The sequence below is a fragment of the Sceloporus undulatus genome, chromosome 6 (assembly GCF_019175285.1).
Source record: "Sceloporus undulatus isolate JIND9_A2432 ecotype Alabama chromosome 6, SceUnd_v1.1, whole genome shotgun sequence".
NCBI classification, from domain to species: domain Eukaryota; kingdom Metazoa; phylum Chordata; class Lepidosauria; order Squamata; family Phrynosomatidae; genus Sceloporus; species Sceloporus undulatus.
The window spans coordinates 72,447,733-72,471,077 of record NC_056527.1 but is presented as its reverse complement, the minus strand read 5'-3'; the positions used below and the strand labels follow the sequence as shown (position 1 = coordinate 72,471,077).

Sequence of the window (23,345 nt, the reverse complement as noted above, 5' to 3'; positions counted from 1 at the left end):
CCTCATAGGACATGGTTTCCAGACCTTTCACCATTTTAGTCGCCCTCATTTGGAAATGTTCCAGTTTTTCAACATCCTTTTAAAATTGTGGTGCCCAGAACTGGACGCAATATTCCAGGTGGGGCCTGAGCAGAGCAGAATAGAGTGGCACTATTACTTCCCTTGATCTAGACACTATACTTCTATTGATGCAGCCTAAAGTTGCATTGACCTTGTTAGCTGCCACATCACACTGTTGACTCATGTTCAACTTGTGGTCTACTTGGACTCCCAGATCCCTTTCCCACGTAGTCTCGTTCAGCCAGGTGTCCCCCATCCTATATTTGTGCATTTTATTTTTCCACCCCAAGTGTAGTACCTTACATTTCTCCGTGTTGACGTTCATTTTGTTAGCTGTGGCCCAACTTTCTAGTCTATTCAGGTCATTTTGAACTTTGGGGTGTTAGCTACTCCTCCCAATTTGGTATCATCTGTAAATTTGATAAGTATGCTCTCAATTCTGTCATCCAAGTCATTGATAAAGATGTTGAATAGCACTGGGCCCAGGACAGAACCCTGTAGGACCCCACCGGTCACTTCTCTCCAGGATGAAAAAGAGCCATTGTTGAGCACCCTTTGGATTCGGCCAGTCAACCATTTACAAATCCATGTAACAGTTATGTTGTCTAATCCACATTTCATTAGCTTGTTTGCAAGAATGTCATGGGGAACCCTGTCAAAAGACCCACATCATCCACGACCTCCTTGTGGATGAGGAAGCCGACCTGGCCTGTTTTACAGAGACCTGGCTGGGGGATGATAGTGTCATCACTTGGAATCAAACCCTCCCAGATGGGTACTCTGCCAGTGAGCAGGTAAGGGAAAGTGGGCGAGGGGACCAGGATACCTATCCAGAAAACTGACCACTTCGAGTGTATGTACCTCAGCCTGAAAACCAAGGATAGTATAGGGATTCTGTTAGTATACCGTCCACCCCATTGTCTAACAGACTCCCTATCCAAGTTGACACAGCTGGTCTCGAAGTTGTTGGAGTCGCCCAGATTTATAATTCTGGGCGACTTCAACATCCCACTCGAGACCAGTTTAACAGGTGCAGCTCGGGAGTTCATGGATTCCATGACAGGCATGGGCCTATCCCAATTGGTTTCTGGGCCAACACATTGTGCAGGTCATACCCTTGATGCGGTCTTCAGTACGGAGCAGGAATATCTGTGGGCGGAGGTAACTAGTACCACCGCACTGTCGTGGACGGATCATTTCCTGGTCAAGGCTGAACTAAGAGCCACAGTCTGCCCTGTCGGGGGTGGAGGACCCATTAGAATGGTCCACCCTCGAAGGTTAATGGAACCAGTTGGATTCCAGAAAGCCTTAGAGGGTTCCTTGGTTGGTAATGCTGGTGATTCTGTCGAAGCTTTGGTTAATACCTGGAACACCGATATCGCCAAGGCCATTGTCACAATTGCTCCTAAGCGTCCTTTCCAACCCGCTCCTAATCGTAAATCATGGTATACTGAAGATCTGAGGAAAATGAAGCGGGTTGGACAACGACTAGAGCGTGACTGGCATGACACTCGACTCTTATCTGACAGAACTTGTCATAGGAAATTCCTTCATTCCTATAGAGAGGCGATACAGGCAGCGCAGAGATCTTTCTCCTCTGCACGTATTGCATCTGCAGAGTCCCATCCAGCAGAGCTGTTTAGGGTGGTTGGGGAACTGACACAGGTTACACCTGTGCAGAACCCTTTGCTTAACCCGACAACGGCCTGCTGTGATGTTTTTAACAACTACTTCACAGATAAAATCTCTCAGATAAAAGCCAACCTGGATGCCAGGATTGCACCAGAATCGACTGATGAGGTGTCCAGTGAACCCGTTGTTGAGGTTAAACTGGATCGGTTTGAGCTTGTGAATACCAATGACATGGACAAGATCCTTGGAAATGTGAAGAAGACGATGTCCCCTCAATCCCTGCTCATCATGGCTGGCCATCCAGGGGGGTGATGCCTTGATTGCATTTCTTAGAGATGTCATCAATGCATCCCTTAGGGAAGGTTGTGTTCCAACTTGCTTAAAAGAGGCAGTTGTTAGACTGCTCTTGAAAAAACCTTCCCTGGACCCCCTGGATATGAAGTACAGACCTGTATCCCATCTTCCATTTTTGAACAAGGTGATCGAGAGGGCTGTCGCCCTTCAACTCCAAGTCATCTTGGCGGAAACCGATTATCTAGACGCATTTCAAACCGGCTTCAGGACGGGATATGGGGTGGAGACTGCCATGGTTGCTCTGGCTGACGATCTTCGTCTAGGCATTGACAGAGGAAGCTTGACCCTGTTGGTGCTTCTAGACCTCTCAGCGGCCTTCGACACAATAGATCATGACATCCTCTTGGAACGTCTGGGAGAGTTAGGAATCGGTGGCACTGCACTCCAGTGGTTCCAGTCCTTCCTCTCTGGTAGATTCCAGAGGGTGATGCTCAGGGACAGTCACTCCTTGAAAACGGAGCTTAAATGTGGCGTCCCTCAAGGCGCCATACTGTCCCCGATGCGATTCAACATTTATATGAAGCCACTGAGAGAAATCATTCGCAGACATGAGGCAGGGTGTTATCAATATGCTGATGACACCCAAATATATTTCTCCATGCCCTGATCAGCAGCTATGACAACAAATGGCATTTCTGCCCTCAATCAGCGTCTTGAAGCCGTAATGGGCTGGATGAGGAAAAATAAACTCAGGCTGAATCCAGACAAAACGGAGGTCCTTACATTAGGAGCCCTCAAACCAGATATAAGGTTGCAACCTCCAGTCCTAGATGGGGTCACGCTCTCCACAAAGGACTGTATTCGCAGTCTGGGGGTGCTCTTAGATCCGTCGCTTCACATGAGAAATCAGGTGAATGTGACGATCAGGAGTGCCTGTTATCACCTTTGGCTGATACGCCAGCTGCGCCCTTTTCTGGAAGTAAAGGATCTAGAAACTGTTGTACATTCACTGGTAACTTCACGACTTGATTTCTGTAATGCGCTCTACATGGGGCTACCCTTGTGCCTAGTCCAGAAACTTCAACTAGTGCAAAATATGGCAGCCAGGCTGGTTGCTGGAAAAACTAGGAGTGACCGAATAACATTCATCCTAAAATCTCTTCACTGGCTGCCTATTAGTTTCCGGGCACAGTACAAGGTTTTGGTTATAACCTTTAAAGCCCTACATGGCTAAAAGTTTTATTTATTATTTTATTTATTACTGAAATCAAGATATATTATATCCACAGCATTCCCTTCACCTAACAAGCTGGTAATTTTATATATAAAAAAAGAGATTAGATTTGTCTGGCATGACTTCTTTCTCTGAAACCTGTGTTGACTTTTTGTGATTATGGCATTCCCTTATAAATATTCACAGACTCTCTCTTTAATGATTTGCCTTAGAATGTTTCCTGGTATTGATGTCAGACTAACTGGACGATAATTGTTGGGATCCTCTTTTTTCCCCTTTTTGAAGATGGGGACGTTTTCCTCCTCCAATCTGCTGGCGCTTCTCCTGTTCTCCAGGAGTTCTCAAAAATTATTGCCAAAGGCTCCAATATTACTTTTGTCAGTTCTTTTAACACCCTTGGATGTAGTTCAGCTGGTCCTGGAGATTTATATTCGTTTGGATTAACCAGATATTCCTGTACTATCTCTTTACTTATTCTGTGCTGAAATTTTCCTATTCTGTCCTCTGCTCCATTATCCTCAGGTTGAGCACCCTTTGTCTTTTCTGAGAACACTGAGGCAAAGAAAGTGTTGAGTAATTCTGCCTTTTGCCATCTTCTCCACGCAATGACCCTACCATTTTCTCCTTCTTCCTTTTGCTGTAGACATATCCAAAAAAGCCCTTTTTGTTGTTCTTAAACTCTCTAGCAAGCCTGAGTTCATTCTGCGCTTTAGCTTTTCTAACTTTATCCCTATTTGTTTGTACTCCTCTTTGGTGAACTCCTTTGAACTCCTCTTTTGTGAACATCCACAGCTTGAAACTATTCTAAAAAAGTAGAAATTCAAAATAGCAAACCTTGATTTTCTATTTTATATAAGGGACACCATTTTGTTGTGCCATTATATTTAATAGGACGAGCATCCATGAATTTTGGTATCCATGGGAGTTCCTGGAACCAAACCCCAGTGGATAACAAGGGCCCACTGTACTTCAAAATCATGAGTATCTTGAATTATTCAGTACATGCTAATAGCAGAAGATGCAGTTACAGTAATAATTCCCTATTAAATTTAGCAATATCCAGAATAACTAGAAACTGAGTAACTTTGACAATAATACTTTGATTAAAGATCAGAAGAAAACAGAAATGAGTGGATTTTTTCACAGAGCTTGGATAAGTTACTTCTTGGACAGGAAGATACTAGTGATTTCTAGGAAGGAATTACTTGACAGTGAGAGTGATTTGGCCAAGGAATCAATTGCCTAAAGGTTGTGGAGTCTCCTTCTCTGGATGTCTTCAAAAAGAAACTAGATAGCTACCTGCTAGGGATGCTTTAGCTGGAAATCCTGAATTGAGTTTGCAATGATTTGATCTGATGGTCCATAGGGCTCGTTCCAGCTCTGATTTCATAATTCAGCTATGAGTCCACAACCTCTTATGACCAGTGGACACTGGAAATTTTGAGAAAATGTCACAGGCACCATCCAAAAATGACTGTCGTGAAGATGTGTGAATTCATAAAACAGCATGATCAGACATAGCATACAACACCCATTTCACAGGAAACTTTTTGAGGTGATACCAAAAGTAACTTCTCCAAGAACTTAAGTCCTATATTCTACAGAAAAGAATAATACTTCCTCCAAATCACCCTGAAATTAATTCTAGTAAATATATTTTCCAAACAGAAAGACAAACCCTCAGATCGCAGACCATCCCCACCCCAATCACTGTAGGTTCTCCCTCCCAACTCCCTGCTTGCAGCTCTCAGCCAAACTTCCCAGGCAGAAAATAGCAAGGTTCCTTTTGCATTTCTTTTTTTCTTTGGAGGTTTCAGTAGTAGGTCGAGCACAATTGCAAATTAAGTGGCTAGTAGCCATCTATTATTTTTATTTGTTAAGACTACATGAGGATCTAGAGGCATCCTGGAGAAAACATGAGAAGAAAACAAAAGAGCACAATGGAAGGCTTGAAGGCAGGTGCTCCATTTGGCAGGCAGAAAAGGCAACACAATTTTTATTTTAAAAAATTAGGAGGGGCAGAGTACCTTGGCAGGCACTTGTGACACATCTGTAGGTACATTAGTAGCTGGGGCACCATACTGAGGACTCCCATGTTAGTGATAAGCAGTGTAGTGGTAATACCTAAAGGCTCTCTCCAAAAGAAGTCAACAGACTTTAACAGGGTAAAAACAGCTAAACATAAGAAAGCATGAAGTGTTTCATTTTGCAACAAGAAAGACAACTTCACACACACACACACACACACACACACACACATTGAGAGGGCCTAAGCTAGCAGTGACTGACCAGGAAAGGGTGTAGGGGCCTCTGTGGCTCTATCAAATAATCAATCCAGCATTTACATGTTATAAAAGAGTAAATAAATTACATAGCACGGATTATTTGAAAAAAGAGAAAATTGGATCACTAGTATCAATTATCATAATGACCCATATGAATCCTGATTCAACCAGATCTGCAAGAGGATATAGTAGAACTAGAAAAGACACAGAAAAAGGCAACTAAAACGAGCAAAGGGTAAGAACAATTCCACTATGAGGAAAGCATGCAATACTGGTGACTTTTAAGCTTAGAAAAAGGTAACCAAGGAAGGCATACAAGAGAAAATCAACTTCTGACAGCAGATAGGAAGAAATTTTATAATTCTCTAAGTTTATAAGAATTGCTAGTGTTAGATCATTTTATTAGTTGCTCATCAAAAATTCTGCACACACAAAATTTCCACTAGGAAAAAAAATCCATTTAGTGTGATTCTATCATGTTTATCTGTAAGCCTTTAACAGTGGCTCTACATTTCTCTGGATTTTAAATTAGTTTCATCGTTATTTAGATATAGTAGCTATTCGGATAAGGAGTGCATGTGTAAATTACAAGGCTAATTTTAAATGGAAATCATTTCTGTTCTACTCATCCATATTCCCAATTCCTATGTTCATACTTAGGATACACACAGAATGTCTAGATGCTGGTTCAGATATATATTGTCTCCCTATGCACGAATCCCTATAGAAAATGTATACAGTGGGACCTTGTTACACATGGAAGATCCATTCCAGACCCCCCCCCCCCCAGTGTAGGGTTACCATTAGTCCCAAAAAACTGTGAAAGTCCTGGTTTTAAGGCTTGTGAAAATCTCCCAGACAGTTGCAGCTCCATGTCCTGGTTTCATCATGTCAAAATTGCTGCCTTGTGTGCCACTGCCACATCAACTGGTGGGTGTGATCTCATGCGGACTCTGCTAGGTTGCAACAATAGCAGCAGCAATTGCAACAGTGTCCTCTGTGGGTGGCATGCTTCCCCACTTGGCCTCACTCCATCTTAGTGCTGTCAAGGCAGAGAAGACATGAAAGAGAAGAAGGAGGAGATCTCCCCTCAGCAGCGCCATCTTCACCTTCCTTCCTTCCTTCCAGGCTGCCCTTAGCCAGGAGGAGCTGAGCCCCAGGTGACTCCCTTCCTGCTTCGCCTTCCCTGCTGCAGCCATGGAGGAGGGTCTGCTGAGTGAGGAGGAACCCCTTTCTTTCCAGCCTCTCCCTGAAAAGGAGGGTTGGGGTTGGGATCAGGTGATCCTCCTTCTCCTCTCAGGGGACCACAGGTCCTACTCACCACAAAAAAGGATGAGGCACTGCAAAATGGAGGGCATCCAAAGGAAAAAATGGAGGACAATATACAAAATGAAAGCTAAAATCTCTCATAGAAATGTGAATGCATGCTTCTTAGTCAGGCTTGGAATGCAGAACGTTTTGGGATTCCTCCTGGAGAGGAAATAAAAGCTAAGCGCACTTATATCAATGTAAATTCAGGCTTCTTAGTCATGCTCAAAATGGAGGAGCTTTTGGAATTCTGCCTGGAGAGAAAGTCAAAATGCAAGACATGTCCTGGAAAAGGAGGACCTCTTGTCAGCCTGTCTCCTCCCTATTTTGCAGTTCCCTGCCCAACCCAGCTCCCCCCAACCCACACCCCAACTCTCCTTTCCATAAGTCTCAAAAAAGGGGGTGGGATGAGGGCAGGAGGGTATTGATCCTGTGTAAACTAATGTCTAATGCAAAGTTTGGGAGCCACTGCATGATTAAACATACTGCCATGTTGGACGCATTGTTGTTGTGTGCCTTTAAGTCATTTCTTTTTTTAAAAAAATTAAAATAATATTTTTATTAGTCATAAAAAGATTTTACATATATACATATAAAGATAATTTATGATAAAAGGAAAAAAAAGAATTGTGGGGTAAAAAAAGGGGGGAAGGAAAAGAAAGGGAAGAGAAAATTATGTGGAAATATATATAATAGCAAGAAAGAAAAGAGGTAGGGTATGTTATTTATATGTGTAAATAAACTATATACAGAGGAAGCTCATAAAGCCATTGTTGTTGTGTGCCTCCAAGTCATTTCTGACTTATGGTGATCCTAAGGCAAACCTATCATGGGGTTTCATTGGCAAGATCTGTTCAGAGCAGGTTTGCCATTGCCTTCCTCTGAGGCTGAGAGAAAACAGTGATACTTTTGCAAGACCTATTAAAATGCACAAAATACATCAAGCAAGCTTTCAAAGGTTCAGTGGCTTATACATGAGGCAAAGATATTAACAACTGACAACATCTTCTATGTGATTTTTAATATTTTCACCGGATGAAGCCAGTGAATCAAAAGCTTGCATCATGTGCATTTTAGTTTGTCCAATAAAGGTATCCTTGTTTTGTGAATTTTGTATTTCGTTTTATGTTCTATAAAGCCATACCTGGCTTGGGTCCAGAATACTTAATGAAACGCCTTCTTCCATACTGTCCGTCCCGCACATTGAGGTCCTCAAGTAAGAACTTACTTGAGCCAAAAAAAGCTAGGCTAACGTCTGTCATTCAAAGGGCCTTCTCTACTGCTGCAACAAAGTTGTGGAACGACCTGCTGGAAGTGATCCGCCATTTCTCCACTCTTACAGACTTCAAAAAGGCTCTTAAGACGGATCTCTTCCAGCAGGCCTTCCCAACCTAGCCAATAAACTCCAACTTCCTGCCTTGTGTATGTTCATGAATATGACCCCAATTTTCTGATGTATGTCTCCCTGCCCGCCAAATTGTTTTTAATTCTAACCTAATGCTGTATTGCATGTTATTGTTTTCAAACTCTGTTTAATTCTAGTTTTAATATTGGGGAGGGGGTTGGGAAGGGACCATTTGGTATTTTATTGTAAGGTATTTTTACTGTTGTAACCCGCCTGGATTCCTAGTGATTGGGCGGGCTATAAATAAATTTATTACTACTAATACTACTACGTTGCTGCATGGCCAGCACAGCTATCCCTGAATGTGTTTCCTGAATTTGAAGATACCAAATTTCACTACAACAGGGGAAAGTTCAGAAGTAAGTATCAGACGGCACAGTCTGAAGAATATAGTGATTATAATATATATTATAATATAATATTAGAATATAATATTTTGTGAAAGCAAGTTTCATTCTACTTAATTGGAACTTAAGGTGTCATAGGTCCAAAACACACTGCTGAAACAATCCAGTTTGAAATTGCTTTTACTGCCCTGGCTCAGTGCTAGGGAATCCTGGGAACTGTAGTTTATTGTGGCATCAGACCTCTTTGACAGAGAAAATTACCATTCCCAGAATTCCCTAGCACTGAGCCACGGCAGTTAAAGCTGTCTCAAACTGGATTATTCTTTCAATGTGTTTTGGACCATAGCCTTGGGGGTGGTAAGCTGGGAGAAAAGTTTGCAGGTATGTAATGCTTTCTAAAATGTTTTGGAGATTACTGGCTGCCTCTGAGGTCATTTAGGTATTTACTTGCCTTAATAATGTCACAAGATGTCAATTTTGCCACCAGTGCAACACCTACACAGATGAAGGAAATGTTCTGGGCTGTAGGTATCTGTATGATCAACAAGAGGAGAAAAACATGTTCTCCAACGTTATAGTCCAGCATGCAAAAACATGCCAGCTCATGCACATAAACCTAGGACCCATTTAAATAATCCAACATAAAATTAAAAATATATAATGTAGTCTAACTCTAATACGTCACGTTGGCCAGAGAGGAGGAGCTACATTTCAACCTTCTGTCCAGGAAAAATGTTGAAATATCCTCCATTTTGATCATGACTGAGAAGCATTAATTTATATTAATGTTTTTGGCTTTTAGTTCGTTGTGTCCTCCATTTTCCTGAATGCCCTACATTTTGTCTTGGTTCTGTGGAAGAGAATTATGGCAACCCTACCTCCAAAGATACCAAAAAATACAGAACATCAAGTCCCCTTCTCCTTAATGGTAGTGCAACATGCACATGCAGGCATTGGGGACAATGGGGGCTTGCTGTCCACGGATGGTATGTCCACAGGTAAGGAAGCCCTACTGTATAAGAACCTCCATAGATCCAATATAGCACCATGCAATAAACCATGAATCCAGTGCTTTCTCAATGTGGGACAAAACAAACTACTGAAAATGGAACATTAGTACTTACTTGAGATACGTCCCTTTATAGCAGAGAAGGTCCCAACATCCTAACAGTGGGTAGCTCCGCCCGCTTAGCTCCTGACAGACAGGGAGAATTAAACAAAGAGAGAGGGTCCCTGCCGGCCCATCACCGGCCAGGAGTTTCCCCATCCATAGGGTGACGGGAATTCCCTCCCGCTGAGGAAGAAGTGGGTAAAGGAGTCGCACCTTGCTGGAGGCACAAGCAAACCCGCCCAAGGGAGGGTTTCCCCTGCTTGGTGTGGTCCTGGTGTCCACGGGTCCTTGTTGGGCTCTGTGAGTTGGGTCTTGGCCCGGACTCCCTCCCCCTGAGGAGCCCACACTAAAGCATGGCCTTCCTGAGCCAGAAAGGCCTGAAACCACTGGACCATCTGGGGGGGGGGGCTGGTTACTTACAGGCCCCCTCCCAGTGTTCTCAGATGTCCCTGTGGTCGGCTCCCTCTCTGCGGACCCTGAACGGGCCGTCCAAAAGGTCTTGGACATGGCCACGCCTGGAAGGGGCAACCCCTCCGCATGCAGCGGCCCTGCTTCTGGCCTCGATCTCTCTTGGGCCTCTGATCGAGCATTCAGCAAAGCCAGGGCTGGTCCAGGCTGGGCAGAAGCGACCTCTCTCTCTGGCCTGGCCTCCTCGAAATCTGACATCTCCCACGGAGGGGGGGGGGAACAAAGGAGAAGAAAGAGCAAAAGGCAAAAAGGGGGGAGAAAGAAAAACTTTTTTTTTTTTAGAAAGGATAGGAGGGGAAGGAAGGAGGAGGGAGGAAAAGCCAGGAGGTTGAATGAGGCAATAGGAAAAAGGACTGCTTGTGATCCTTGAAGCGGCTTGTCTTTGTGTGGAGCAAAGGTCTATGCGTCCTACCAGCAGCAAGGCAGGAAGAAAGACTGAATTCCTGAGGGGGTTGCTCCTCCCACTGGGGGCAGGGACCCTCTCTCTTTGTTTAATTCTCCCTGCCTATCAGGAGCTGAGCGGGCAGAGCTACCCACTGTTAGGATATTCAGGCCCTTCTCTGCTGGAAAACTGAAATGCAGGGCGTCCATCCCTTATGCATGGGGATCCATTCCAGACCCCACTCCCCCGCGTAAGGGAAATTCCATGGATGCTCAAGCCCCATTTAAAACAATTTTATGGCCTTTTATGGAGATCGACTTTCAGCATAAGCTGAAAGCCGTGTAAAGTGTGCCCGCAAATGACGCAGGTGCACTGTATTAAAGTACAGTGTAAGTGTTTACATAAACACTTTTTTAAAAAAAACGACATCAAGTAAGATGTCGTTTTTTAAAAAAAAGTGTTTATGTAAAAATTGTGATAAACTGAGTTATGCATGTTGGCTTTCATACAATTATGAGATCACCACCCAGACATGAATATGCCATTTGACACTGATTTCAAAAGATCTGGAGTAAAATACCAAGTGCATGAATGGCAAGAAGAGAATGAGTTGCTTTTAAAAGAAATGTCATTAATTTGCCTTACACTACAAAAGAAATATTGGGAAGTATGCTTCAGGCAGGATGGGTAAAGTCTGTCAGGTGTCCTGTGGCTCCTCAAGGATATTTTTGATGCCTCCCATATGCTTCAAACATGGGATAAATTTTGCCATGTTTTTGGCCATAATAGCCCCTTTTTAAAGCACAAAGCAAGCCAGATGTTGGCTAGGGGCCATGGAGAAATTTAAAAAGAAAGGGGGGGGGGGAACCACACCAATCTCTCCCTCTCCATATGTGTGTGTGTGATAGAGGATGGGAATGCCCTCCAAGGTCCTGTAGAAAGCCAACGTGATCTCCCGTCTATGCACCCACTGCAGTTTCCCACCTCTAGATGAAGGTATGCCAAAAATAAGTAGGCAGCTTCATCCGTTCTAACTCTTTTCGCTGTCTTAAAGAGCCAGAGGATCTGGAATTGAAAAAATAATTTTAATTTGTATTCTTTCCAACATTTTATATATATTTGCTATTTGTTATATAGTATTTCAAGCCTACCATTCTATTTGTAATATTTTATTTGAAAATGTAGATTTTATAGTTATGAAACATTTGTGCTAGCAGTGTTTCCCATTGTTAATAAGTAAGAAAATGATAAAAAATGAAATATTTGTACCCACCTCAAGATTCTTTCAACATGTCTCCATCAAAAAAAGGTTTTCCTAAAGTCATATTCATTAAATGTTTTGAATGATTCAAAATAGGTATCTCATAACAGGCTTCTTTTGTTCAGCTATAAAGGAGGGTAGCTAAATTCATGTGAGTGACACTTGAAAATTTATCCAATCTTCTTCTTTTTTTTAAAAAAAAAACATGATTAAATTAAGTAAGGTCCCACAACACAAATTCTGTAAAATTGTATTTTATTCCCGTCCAAGAATCTAGAATATCCCTTCAATAACAAATTAAAAGAATGTTGATTCATGTGGAGGAGAAATATAAGGCAGTCATACTACCAGATTACACCAGTGGAAACCGAAACGTTCTGTTTAATGGGATAGTGCAAGTTAACAGCATGTTGCTGGCAATGACAACACCTTCATTTGGATTAGAAAATTTTTACAGAACAATCTGCAGCAATAAGAACTTTGAAAAGATGCTGTCCAAAATGGCCCACACATATTTACAAACCCCAGGGAACAAAGACAAAATAATAATACATAGAATATGAAAATATAGGTTTCCTATTTCCACCCCACAGGAGTTGTTGCTGTTGTTTGAAAGGCTTTGTGAGATGGTTTCAAGTTTTCAGAGTTCATCTTTTTCCCGCAATAAGGTGTACCTATGTTCACTGGGTGCTAGCTTCTGGAATGAACTCTCAGGTGGGCTGCTTACTATATCTTGAAGTGGCTGAAAAGTATAAAATCATGTTTTAAATGAAAGTACAAAAGTTCTGTGTAAAATATAATAGTTGGAATCCTGCTGGTAACATACATGTGGGTAACCTAGTGTTATATGGGCATTATGTCTCGTTTAGGAAGGGCTGTAAAGGTCTACCTAGTACTCCCTTGCACCGTGTTCATGACCTTCCCCACTAAGCATCTATCAACCTCTGGAGAGAATCGGATGCCTAACAGCCTAGTTTTCCTTCTTCAGTCAGAAGAAATGCAGCCGAGGCAAGCTGCATATTCTGCTACATGGCTGCTTTTCTCGCTTTCCCTCTTTTGACCCTTAAATAGCCATAGTAATGCCCAATGGGGCTGGACAGCTGCTGGAGTAGCAGGGGGAAGAGAAAATTCTGTGAGTATTGGGGGTGTTAACACTACCCCTACAAGCAATATGTGAGTTTTTTCAAATATCCTAAATAATTATATAAAAGTTAAATATGATCAAGAAAGAAATATCCTATCTTGCACTTTCCAAAAGATTTTTTTTAAAGTTCTGCTATAGTTCTGAAGGAAGTGTATCTACTTATCTTCTTTGAACCGAAAGAAAATGCAGAGAAAACATTTTTAACGGTGCTTTTATAGACAAGTTAAAATATCAGAGGCATTTAAGATCCTGACTGTTTCTAATAAAAACAAATGATCTAAACAACCCAACTAGTCTGGGTTGGCATAAACTGGATTACTTGAAAAAAATGTCTTTGTATAAATGTGTATTTGCAACAGAGCCAAGATCTTATTTTTTCTGCTAATGTTACTTGTTAACATTTAAAAGTAACACATTATCACTATTATTAAAAAAAACACTAGTGATTTGCTGTATATACTGATGTATAAATCTAGAAATTTTAGTCAAAAATTGACCCCAAAAACCAGTCGACTTATTCATGGGTCAATATAAGTACTGTACTTTAACTCTTATTTAAAAAGGATCCATGAGCTGGTGAAAAGCAAGAGCACAATCTGTCCTGGAAGCAGATTAGGATGAACACAATTAATTGTGCCTGCTGAAATTTTGTAAATTGTTTGGCATTGTTTTCGTTGCTTCATCCTTTGTCACATGCCCCTAAGTTTTACCCCTGACTTTTCCATGGGTCATATCAAAATCCATAATTTTGGCCCCAAAACCTACCCTTGATTTTACGTGAGGTTGACTTATAACTGAGTAGATACGGTAGTTTATTTTAAAAAAATTAAAAATTCAAAAAGAGAGAGGCCCCAGATATACTCAAAAAGCAGTATTTTAAAAGTAACATGTAAACATTACAGCAAATATAAAAGAATATTACTAATTATCACATTACTTTTTTTAAAGAAATGATTCCAGCAACATAGATCCATCAGGGCTAGCCTGAAGAAAGAGGCTCTTCCCTCCTTAACTGTCATCTTTTGGCCTATGAGGGAGACAATAGGCTGGCCCAGCTCCATCAAGGCTAGCCTGAAGAAAGAGGCTCCTCCCTCCATAACTGTCATCCTTCGGCCTATGAGGGAGAGAATAGGCTGGCCCAGCTCCATCAGGACTAGCCTGAAGAAGAAGAACCCTCCCTCAGTGCATCTGCCTTGGTCCAGGCCTCAGAGGGAGAGAAGAATGCTGGTTCTGATCCCCCCACCATTCCCTTCTCCTTTTGTGTCGTGTCTTTTTAGATTGTAAGCCTGAGGGCAGGGAACCGTCTATTATCCCCTCTGTTGTAAACCGCCCGGATTCCCAGTGATTGGGCGGCATATAAATAAATCCTATTATTATTATTATTATTATTATTGTTGTTGTTGTTGTTACTTGTAGCTCATATTACTTTTGATAACAAGAGTTAACTGTAACAGATACACATAACCTTGTTAACTGTAATGTGTTACTTTCAAGCTCTGTTTTTAAAGCAGCATGGTGGTTGAAGCTGCACTTTAGAAATAATGCAGCTTCGTGCTATGGAATCTTGGGATTTGTAATCTGTTGTGGCACAAGGGTTCTCTGACATAGAGGGCTAAATATTTCATAAAATTACAACTCCCAGAATTTCACACAATTGAACAATGGCAGTTAAAGTGATGTCAAACTGATTTATTTCTGTAGTGCAGATGCAGCCTGTGTCTGAATGACAATTAATTTAACCTAATAAATAAATTAAGGTCCAGCCTTCAAATTCATCTGTAGGATGGTAAAGTTCAAGATGCCATTATTTTAACCTCAAAATCTGTTTTGGACAATACTGTTTTTTAACCCCCAATACATATTTCCGTTCCTTTGTTTTCATGTGATTATTTCATCCTGAACTACTTAGTCTCATCCTATGCAAGATCAGACATTTTCCCAAGGCCTAAGTACAGAAAGCTCAGGTTCACTAGAAAATTGCAAGTGTCAGAGAGAGATGCATTTTCTCTTACCTGACCAGGTGCTACATCAGTTGGATCTGGTCCATGGTGAAATTCCCTGTGCAGTTTCCCTGAGTGCAAATCTAGTACAAACTGCTTTAGTTTGCCAGAAACCCTAAAATAATAAATTGACAATAAAAAAATAAAACTATATAGTCTGACATATAAAAGGATGGGCATTTTAGGCACCCTGGGCTGGTTTATATGGACCTTTATATTTTGCCTTTCTGTGATAAAGAAACTTAGAATAAAAAGCTCACTGGAACACAGGTTTAAAAACCTGCTTAAAGGTAGACAAAAGCAGGCTCAATAAATGCCTCTCCTAAAGGCTTCTCAACACCAGCATCTGCTGGAGAAGTGATGAGCAGGGGCTCTGAACTGAGTACAAATCTTGAGCAGGTTAATGTGGAATTCAAAGGTCTTTCCCAACAATACTGCTATTATTCTTCTAGCTCTGGTCCTGCTATCTAGTTGACCTTACTCTTTATTAATGTTCAACTCTCTCTTCATTTTATATTTTTCTCATTTGCTTTTGCAACTATATTTTTTTCTCAAATAAAGCACCAGAGGTCTGAGAGTTAATATGGGATCATATGAAACTTAATGATTCCCCTTCCTTTGGAGGGGGAAAAGGGGGAGGCACCAAAAGACAGAGAGAGCACATTTTATATCATTGTCAATGGATACCCTGTATTCACAGTCATGATTACCACAAATCCTAAACAAAATGTAGACTCAGTATATTTGGTACTTAACATGTTCAAACTATTTTTAAAGCCAATAATATAGGGTTCAGAGCTGTAGTAGGGCCTGCGTTAGGCTATCCTATTCTCTCCCCTCCCCCCTTTTTTCTTCCTTATGATCTCCTGAGGGCACAGCAAGAATTTTTTTCCCTTCATTAATTCCCACAGAGCTAGGCTACCCAATAACTTCATTGTCTGTTCCCTCCAACCCCCTGCTCACAATAATACAGCAGAGACCAGCAGGTGCCAAATGCACAGTTTAGAAATACAAATGACTGTCAGGTAGCTGTATTGACAAAAATCCCTTTGAAAGCTTCTCCAGTGCTTGAGTAATTGCACAAACACCAGAGATGAACACCAAAGGGATATCAATTTAAATTTCTTCTGAGGTAATCTACTGTTGCCCCACACCAAAGACTGCTGGAGTACAGCAGATAGTGTTCTGTGTCTTAGAACTGTCAGAAATCTCAAGAAGTGGCTCAACTAGTACTGAATGTTTAATTAATACAGAAAGTATCTAAATCAATCTACTATGAATATTAGTGCAGTGTTACGACAATAGTGTGGTAATAAATGAACACACACCCCTCCAAAAAGATGCATCCTCCACGTGTTCAGTCTCTATTCTAACAAATGCACAATGAGCAAAATAAAGGCTGAGGCCAAGCTAACACACAAACAAGTATTACTGGCACATAACATGTTTGTGCTGTCATATATGTCACAGTGAACTCTGAAACTGCACTGCTAGTTGGTTATCATGCTGAATATTTATTACTTATTGTACTTACCTTGCATTTCTTCTAAGGGCATAAGGTTTAATACCTTACATAAAGATTTCCGTGTAAGTAGGTTTACTAGATCTATTTTCAATTTAGAAACATATGGTGCAGTTTCAGACCATTTCCTGGTCAGCTATCCACAAGTCAACAATCTTTTGTATTTTCAGACATTTAGCACATTTATTAGATGTATGATGAATTGTTAATATTATACTGCAACTAATCACTTAGGGCAAAGTGTGACTGGGCCTAAACTGTGACGACCACAAGGTCCGCTCTCAAAGTAGGCTGCCAACTGTGGTCCCAAGCCACACTGCCCAGGAGCTGGGTTAAAACAATTCCTTTTTGCGACGGGCTCCCTTAAGCGGTCTCAGAGCACCTTCCAGCTCCTTTGGGGGCGTGCATCATGTAAACACCACACTCCTAAAGCGACCAGAAGCTCCTTCATTTAGCCTGTGTGTTTCAGGCTCTAGTTTCTATTGAATGATCTACACAAGCTACGGACTAGACTGACTCTCACGCACCTGCTTTGCTCTATTTTCAATTCAATTTTACAATTCTGTTACTGTAATTTAGTAACTGTAAAAAGGATTTGTGTGGCTATAGTGCATGCTCAAAATAAAGAGAAAACCCACCAACACAATATAAGTGTAGCCAGGGAACCATGATCATGCCCCTGTTTTTTTTAAACTTTTAATTCTGTGGATATTATAGAGGTTGGGTAATGGAAATTAACCCTGAAGATTTCATTCTTGTCTAGAATCCTGTTGCTGACATAAGCTGACATAACCTCTTGTTACACCACGTTTATGCTTTTGATCCTTTTATGCTTCTTACTGTATGTATACTGGAGTGAGTTAATTGTGTTTCTGAAAAATATAATTCTAAAACTGAGGTGTAAGGGTTTAAAATTTGGCCTCTTGAGTGCAGCTTTCTACTTTTACCTTTTAAAAACCCCAACATTTTAGAATCATGCTTTTCAGGAATATGGGGTAGCCACTTGTGTTCAGGAAACAACAGTCTGGAGGATATGTGGAACAGGATCCAACATTGCACAACAGGACTAAACCAGGACACATTATCATTATTCTTGCATGTGCACAGAAAAGAGCAATCACACATAAGGCCCTGAATCCCAGTCAAATGTGTTGTGTTGTTTTATTTTATTTCTACATGTAGCATCACAATAAGAGGAGGAGCTACAACCAAGCCCTCATGAGCCTGACCTAAACTTCCTTCAGCTTGGCTGGTGGTGAGGCATGATGAGAATGGTAGTTCATCAGAACCTGGAGGGCCCCATGCCTGCTTTAGCTCCATCATTATCACTTATCTCTCCAAGGGCCAACAGTAGTTCCCAAACAAAATGAAGCTTTAATTGAAATAATGTCTGACACCTTATTGACATTCTACTACATACATCAGTGGTTCCCAACCTTCCTAATGCCGTGACCCCTTAATATAGTTCCTCATGTTGTGGTGACCCAAACCCATGAAATTATTTTCGTTGCTACTTCATAACTGTAATTAAATAGGTGTTTTCCAATGGTCTTAGGCGACCCTCATGAAAGGGTCATTCGACCCCCAAAGGGGTCCCGACCCACAGGTTGGGAACCACTGACATACATGAAGAAAGATTTAGTTCATTCCCTCCCCACATACACCTGTCCTTTCCCCTATTATTAAAAGCTAGGTAACAAAGATGAAAGGAACTGTGTACTCACGCCAAGTCACTGAAGTCTGAGAAGACATACATGTGTTTAAAACTGTCAATAGCAATAACAGGACAATCTGCTGGAGTCTTTTGAATGTGGAGGAGTGGATGTCTAAACTTCTCACAATCAGCATGTAAAAAGTTGATAGTACCTTGAAATTCAGAAGAATATTTAAGGTTTTTCCCCCCAAAATGCAAAATATGAACACACAAGTTACAAAACTACAAAACCATACTGTCTTTGAATGAAACACCATGTCTATAAACACATAAAAATATTTCTGCATAATAGCATATGCCAAAACAAAATAAATAAATAATAAAATATTTATTTCTATACCACTTTTCCTGGGAGATCAAAGCGGTTTCCAAGTTCAAAAATGATTTTTATAAGACTACTTTCTTAATTAACATAATGCCGCTTGAAATATAATCAATTTTCTACACAAGCAAAAATTCAGCATATCGGAAATAATTTTTACAATGCAAGGAATCTGCCTAAAATTTCCATACACGGTTCAATTATGATGGCAAGCTTGGAAAATAGCTTAGAATAGCCTGCCTACAAGACATGTTTTCAGTACACTTTTTTCCCCAGCCATGGGCTCTAGAAAAATTTGCCATATAATAAATGGGTCCACATAGAAAATCAATTCTCCATTTGAGTGTGGTGTGTGTTAAAAATATGCTTCCTCACTAACTTTGTTGTAATCTTTCATTCTGTTAGCAACAGCTATTTAAGTAATAAGTAAGTAATATTTTATTTGTATACCGCCTTTCTAAGACCAAGGCGGTTTCCAACATTCCACATAACAATAACAATATAACAATATGTCAATATAAACAGTATAAAATCACAGAAGCATAACATTAAAAACCTTATACAATAAAAACAATAAAAACCGCCACTCATGCCAGCTGACATGCTGACGAAGGGGGCGAGGAGAGAATACTTCAGGGGTCAGAGAGTCAGGGGTAAGCCTGTTCAAATAGGAATAGGCATATATTATCCTCACAACCACTGCCCTATTAGTTTCTCAACGTTAGGTTTGGGTTTTCTTAGAAGGATGTTAATGCTTTAGCCAGAAGATCACAGAATCATAGAGTTGGAAGTGGCCCCATTGACTATTAAATCCAGCCACAGCTAGAGCATCCCTTTAGCAGTGCTAAAGAAGCGTTCTATAGATACCATGGACTGCTAAAAAGACAAATGAATGGGTCCTAGAGAAAATCAAGCCTGAATTCTTCATAGAAGCCTAGATGACTAAAATGAGGTTGTTGTACTTTGGTCATATCATGAGAATAGACTCAATCAAAGAAGCCATTGCTCTGAGTCCACAAGACCTGGGCAAGTTGGTAGATGATTGGGGGACTTGGAAGTCTTTCATCCACTGGGTCGTTATAAGTTGAAGTTAATTTGATCGAAGTTAACAACAAAAACAAAATTTGAAAGAAGAAGGCCCTCCCTCTATCCACCATCATCCAGAGGGAGAGATGGGCAGGCCAACTCCAGGTCTTGTCTGAAAAGAAGGCGGCCCTCCCTCTCTATCCACCATCATCCAGAGGGAGAGATGGGCAGACCAACACCATCAGGCTTAATCAGTTAGAAGAAGGGCCCTCCCTCCAGTCCATCTGCCGTGGTCCAGGCATCAAAGGAAGAGAAGATCTGCTGGATTTTCCCCCTTCCCCACTGCTATTCCCTTCTCCTTTTGAGTCTTGTCTTTTTAGATTGTAAGCCTGAGGGCAGGGAACTGTCTAATTTTTTTAAACAATGTAAGCCACTCTGATAGCCTTTTGGCTATTTGTTCTTTGTTTCTGATGATACTAACATACACACAGTCAAGTGAATACAAAAAGGAAAGCAACACACCTACCCTTTTCACTTATTAACTGGCGTGCAACCTCCTGCTGGAACTTTTCTAAACTCTCTGTATCATCTTTCATATGAAATAGTATAAGAAAAGGAAGGCCTTCTTCTGTCAATTCCTACGTAGAGAAAAAAACATTATTATAGCACAACTTATCATCACTGAGCAACCACCTGTCAGGAATAAAAACTAAAATTTTACCTGTCCCTATGGTTTTCAGGAATATTTTCCTGATTACCGTATATACTCAACTATAAGTCATAGAATCATAGAATCATAGAATCAGAGAGTTGGAAGAGACCACTAGGGCCATCCAGTCCAACCCCCTGCCGTGCAGGAAATCCAAATCAAAGCATCCCTGACAGATGGCCATCCAGCCTCTGTTTAAAGACCTCCAAGGAAGGAGACTCTATCACCCTCCGAGGGAGTGCATTCCATTGTCGAACAGCCCTTACTGTCAGGAAGTTCCTCCTAATGTTCAGGTGGAATCTCTTTTCCTGCAGCTTGCATCCATTGTTCCGGGTCCTGTTCTCTGGAGCAGCAGAAAACAAGCTTGCTCCCTCTTCAATATGACATCCCTTCAAATATTTAAACAGGGCGATCATATCACCTCTCAACCTTCTTTTCTCCAGGCTAAACATCCTCAGCTCCCTAAGTCGTTCCTCATAGGGCATGGTTTCCAGACCTTTCACCATTTTTGTCGCCCTCCTTTGGACACGCTCCAGTTTCTCAATGTCCTTTCTGAATTGTGGCGCCCAGAACTGGACACAATATTCTAGGTGGGGCCTGACCAAAGCAGAATACAGTGGCACTATTACTTCTCTTGATCTAGACACTATACTTCTATTGATGCAGCCTAAAATAGCATTGGCCTTTTTAGCTGCCGCATCACACTGTTCACTCATGTTCAACTTGTGGTCTACTTGGACTCCTACATCCCTTTCACACGTAGTTTCATTCAGCCAGGTGTCACCCATCCTATATCTGTGCATTTTATTTTTCCGCCCTAAGTGCAATACCTTACATTTCTCCGTGTTGAATTTCATTTTGTTAGCTTTGGCCCAGCTTTCTAGTCTATTCAGGTCATTTTGAATCTTGATCCTGTCCTCTGGGGTATTAGCTATTCCCCCTAATTTGGTATCATCTGCAAATTTGATAAGTATGCTCCCAATTCTGTCATCCAGGTCATTGATAAAGATGTTGAATAGCACTGGGCCCAGGACAGAGCCCTGTGGGACCCCACTGGTCACTTCTCTCCAGGATGAAAAGGAGCCATTGTTGAGCACCCTTTGGGTTCGGCCGGTCAACCAATTACAGATCCATTTAACAGTTCCTTTGTCTAGCCCACATTTTACAAGCTTGTTTGCAAGAATGTCATGGGGAACTTTGTCAAAGGTCTTACTGAAATCAAGATATACTATATCCACAGCATTCCCTTCATCTACCAAGCTGGTAATTTTATCAAAGAAAGAGATTAGGTTTGTCTGGCATGACTTGTTTCTCTGAAACCCATGTTGACTTTTTGTGATTATGGCATTGCCTTCTAGATGTTCACAGACTCTCTGTTTAATGAAGTCGAACTCATGTATATGTGGAGGTCAGGTTTGAGGGCCAAAATTATGGATTTTGCCATGACTTATGGATAGATAGGTCAAGGGTAAAACTTGGAGGCTCCTTCAGTGTGTATATGTGTGCGTATGGCAAGAGAGACTCTCACTGAGCCTTTTCTTCATCATTTCAGCCTTCATTTCAGCCAGACGTGCAGGCAGGAGGGGGACTCTTAAACAAACAACAATATCAATCAATCACAAGACTCTTTCTGCTTGGCTCTTTCTTGCTAAACTCCTCTCTGCACTGCATGGGGAAATCTGAAACAATTGGTATCACGTTTCCATAGTGATCCATAAATACGTCAGCCTGGGTTTTTGGGGTCAATTTGAAATGGCCTGGAAGGGACAAACACATGGTCAGAAAGCTGCCACATTCCACAGAGGACAAAAAACTCTTTAAAAAAAAGGGGAGGGGAGTACCTATCCTTCTCTGCCCACCAGAAATCATTATTTCAGGTAGCTACATAAAGTGGTGGATATAATGTTGTAAGAGGAAGGATCCCCCCTCTCCTTCCATCCTGCCACAACCATTCTCCCCCAGCATACTCCATTTGAGTATTTTATTAAGAGAAATAGGCAGATTTTTTTTTTTTTTAAAAAAAAACAGCTTCTGGAGTTAAGCTGCTTTTCGGTGGTCACGAAAATGCTTTCCACAATGAAAATTTCAGAGTCTTTCCTTGGAATTTCCAGGTGAAAAGTTCTCAGTCACCACAAATGAGAAAGCACCAAGGCTTGAATTCAATTGTGCTTACTGATGGCCTGACTCAGAGTAAGAATGGTTCATATGAAGTAACACTAAATTTTCAATTTCCAGAGTGAATTGAAACCAAGGGGTGAAATATATCTTTATAACTGAAAATCTCTTCCTACCAGTTGAAAAATATCACAATTTTTTTGAAATCACTTGTAAATTACTGTATGAACTGAAGAAAAATGTAAAGCTTTCAAGCAGGCAGACATATTGGACTTTCTTAGCTTTAGAGTTGTATGGATACAGGAAGATAGTCTGAAAAAAATGTTGCTAAGAAAAATGCCTTCTTGGAATGATGTGAAATTGAAAGCATTTGGTTACATAAACAGGAGCACAGGGTAGTAAGACCAGTAACAGCACTTTACACACACTTATAATGATAAATGGTGGTTTCTAAGGCTCAGAGTCTGACTGTACCGTGGGAAAAGTACACTGAAAATCAATCACAAAGTTCTAAAAAGGCTAAATATCTGGCATCTTTCACATAGCAAAATGCAAATTTAACACTGTAAACAAATGCTGCAATGAATACATAGTTTAACACTGTTGTAGAAAATATACACTTTAAATTTTCTTGTTAGACAAATGTGTGCTCAGATTGCCACGGTTGTGCCATGACAATATTTTCAAAAGAAATCAAAGGATTTCTACCATTTTTATGTTGCAATACAATCATAGTTATAGCTATCATGTGCATGTTGAGTATATACGGTACTCACATATAAGCCACTATACGACAGAACAATCTTTCCTCAAATTTAGAGATGGAAAAATCTAGCTGAAATGATTCCTACCATTTCTATGTTGCAATCCAATCTTAGTTATAGCTATCATGTGCATGATCCTCAACCCTTTTTTCCTGCCCCCCTCCCCAATTTTGTGGGGCAAAAATACCTCTAAAGTAGCCAGTCACCAGTCCTAGAGGCCTCCAAGAATGATGGCTTTTTTT

General features: G+C 41.0%; 1 protein-coding gene across 1 annotated transcript in view; it reads right to left on the bottom strand.

The window, feature by feature from the left end:
- Positions 1–12,025: 12,025 nt before the first annotated feature.
- Positions 12,026–23,345, bottom strand: part of ERP44 (endoplasmic reticulum protein 44) — a 44,627-nt gene continuing 33,307 nt past the window's right edge. The window contains exons 7-10 of the mRNA XM_042473592.1: positions 20,042–20,153; positions 18,178–18,319; positions 14,944–15,046; positions 12,026–12,529 (exon numbers count right to left, since the gene is read on the bottom strand). Coding sequence (XP_042329526.1) covers positions 12,428–12,529; positions 14,944–15,046; positions 18,178–18,319; positions 20,042–20,153 — 459 coding nt within the window. The 3' untranslated portion in view covers positions 12,026–12,427. The remainder of the gene's footprint in view (positions 12,530–14,943; positions 15,047–18,177; positions 18,320–20,041; positions 20,154–23,345) is intronic.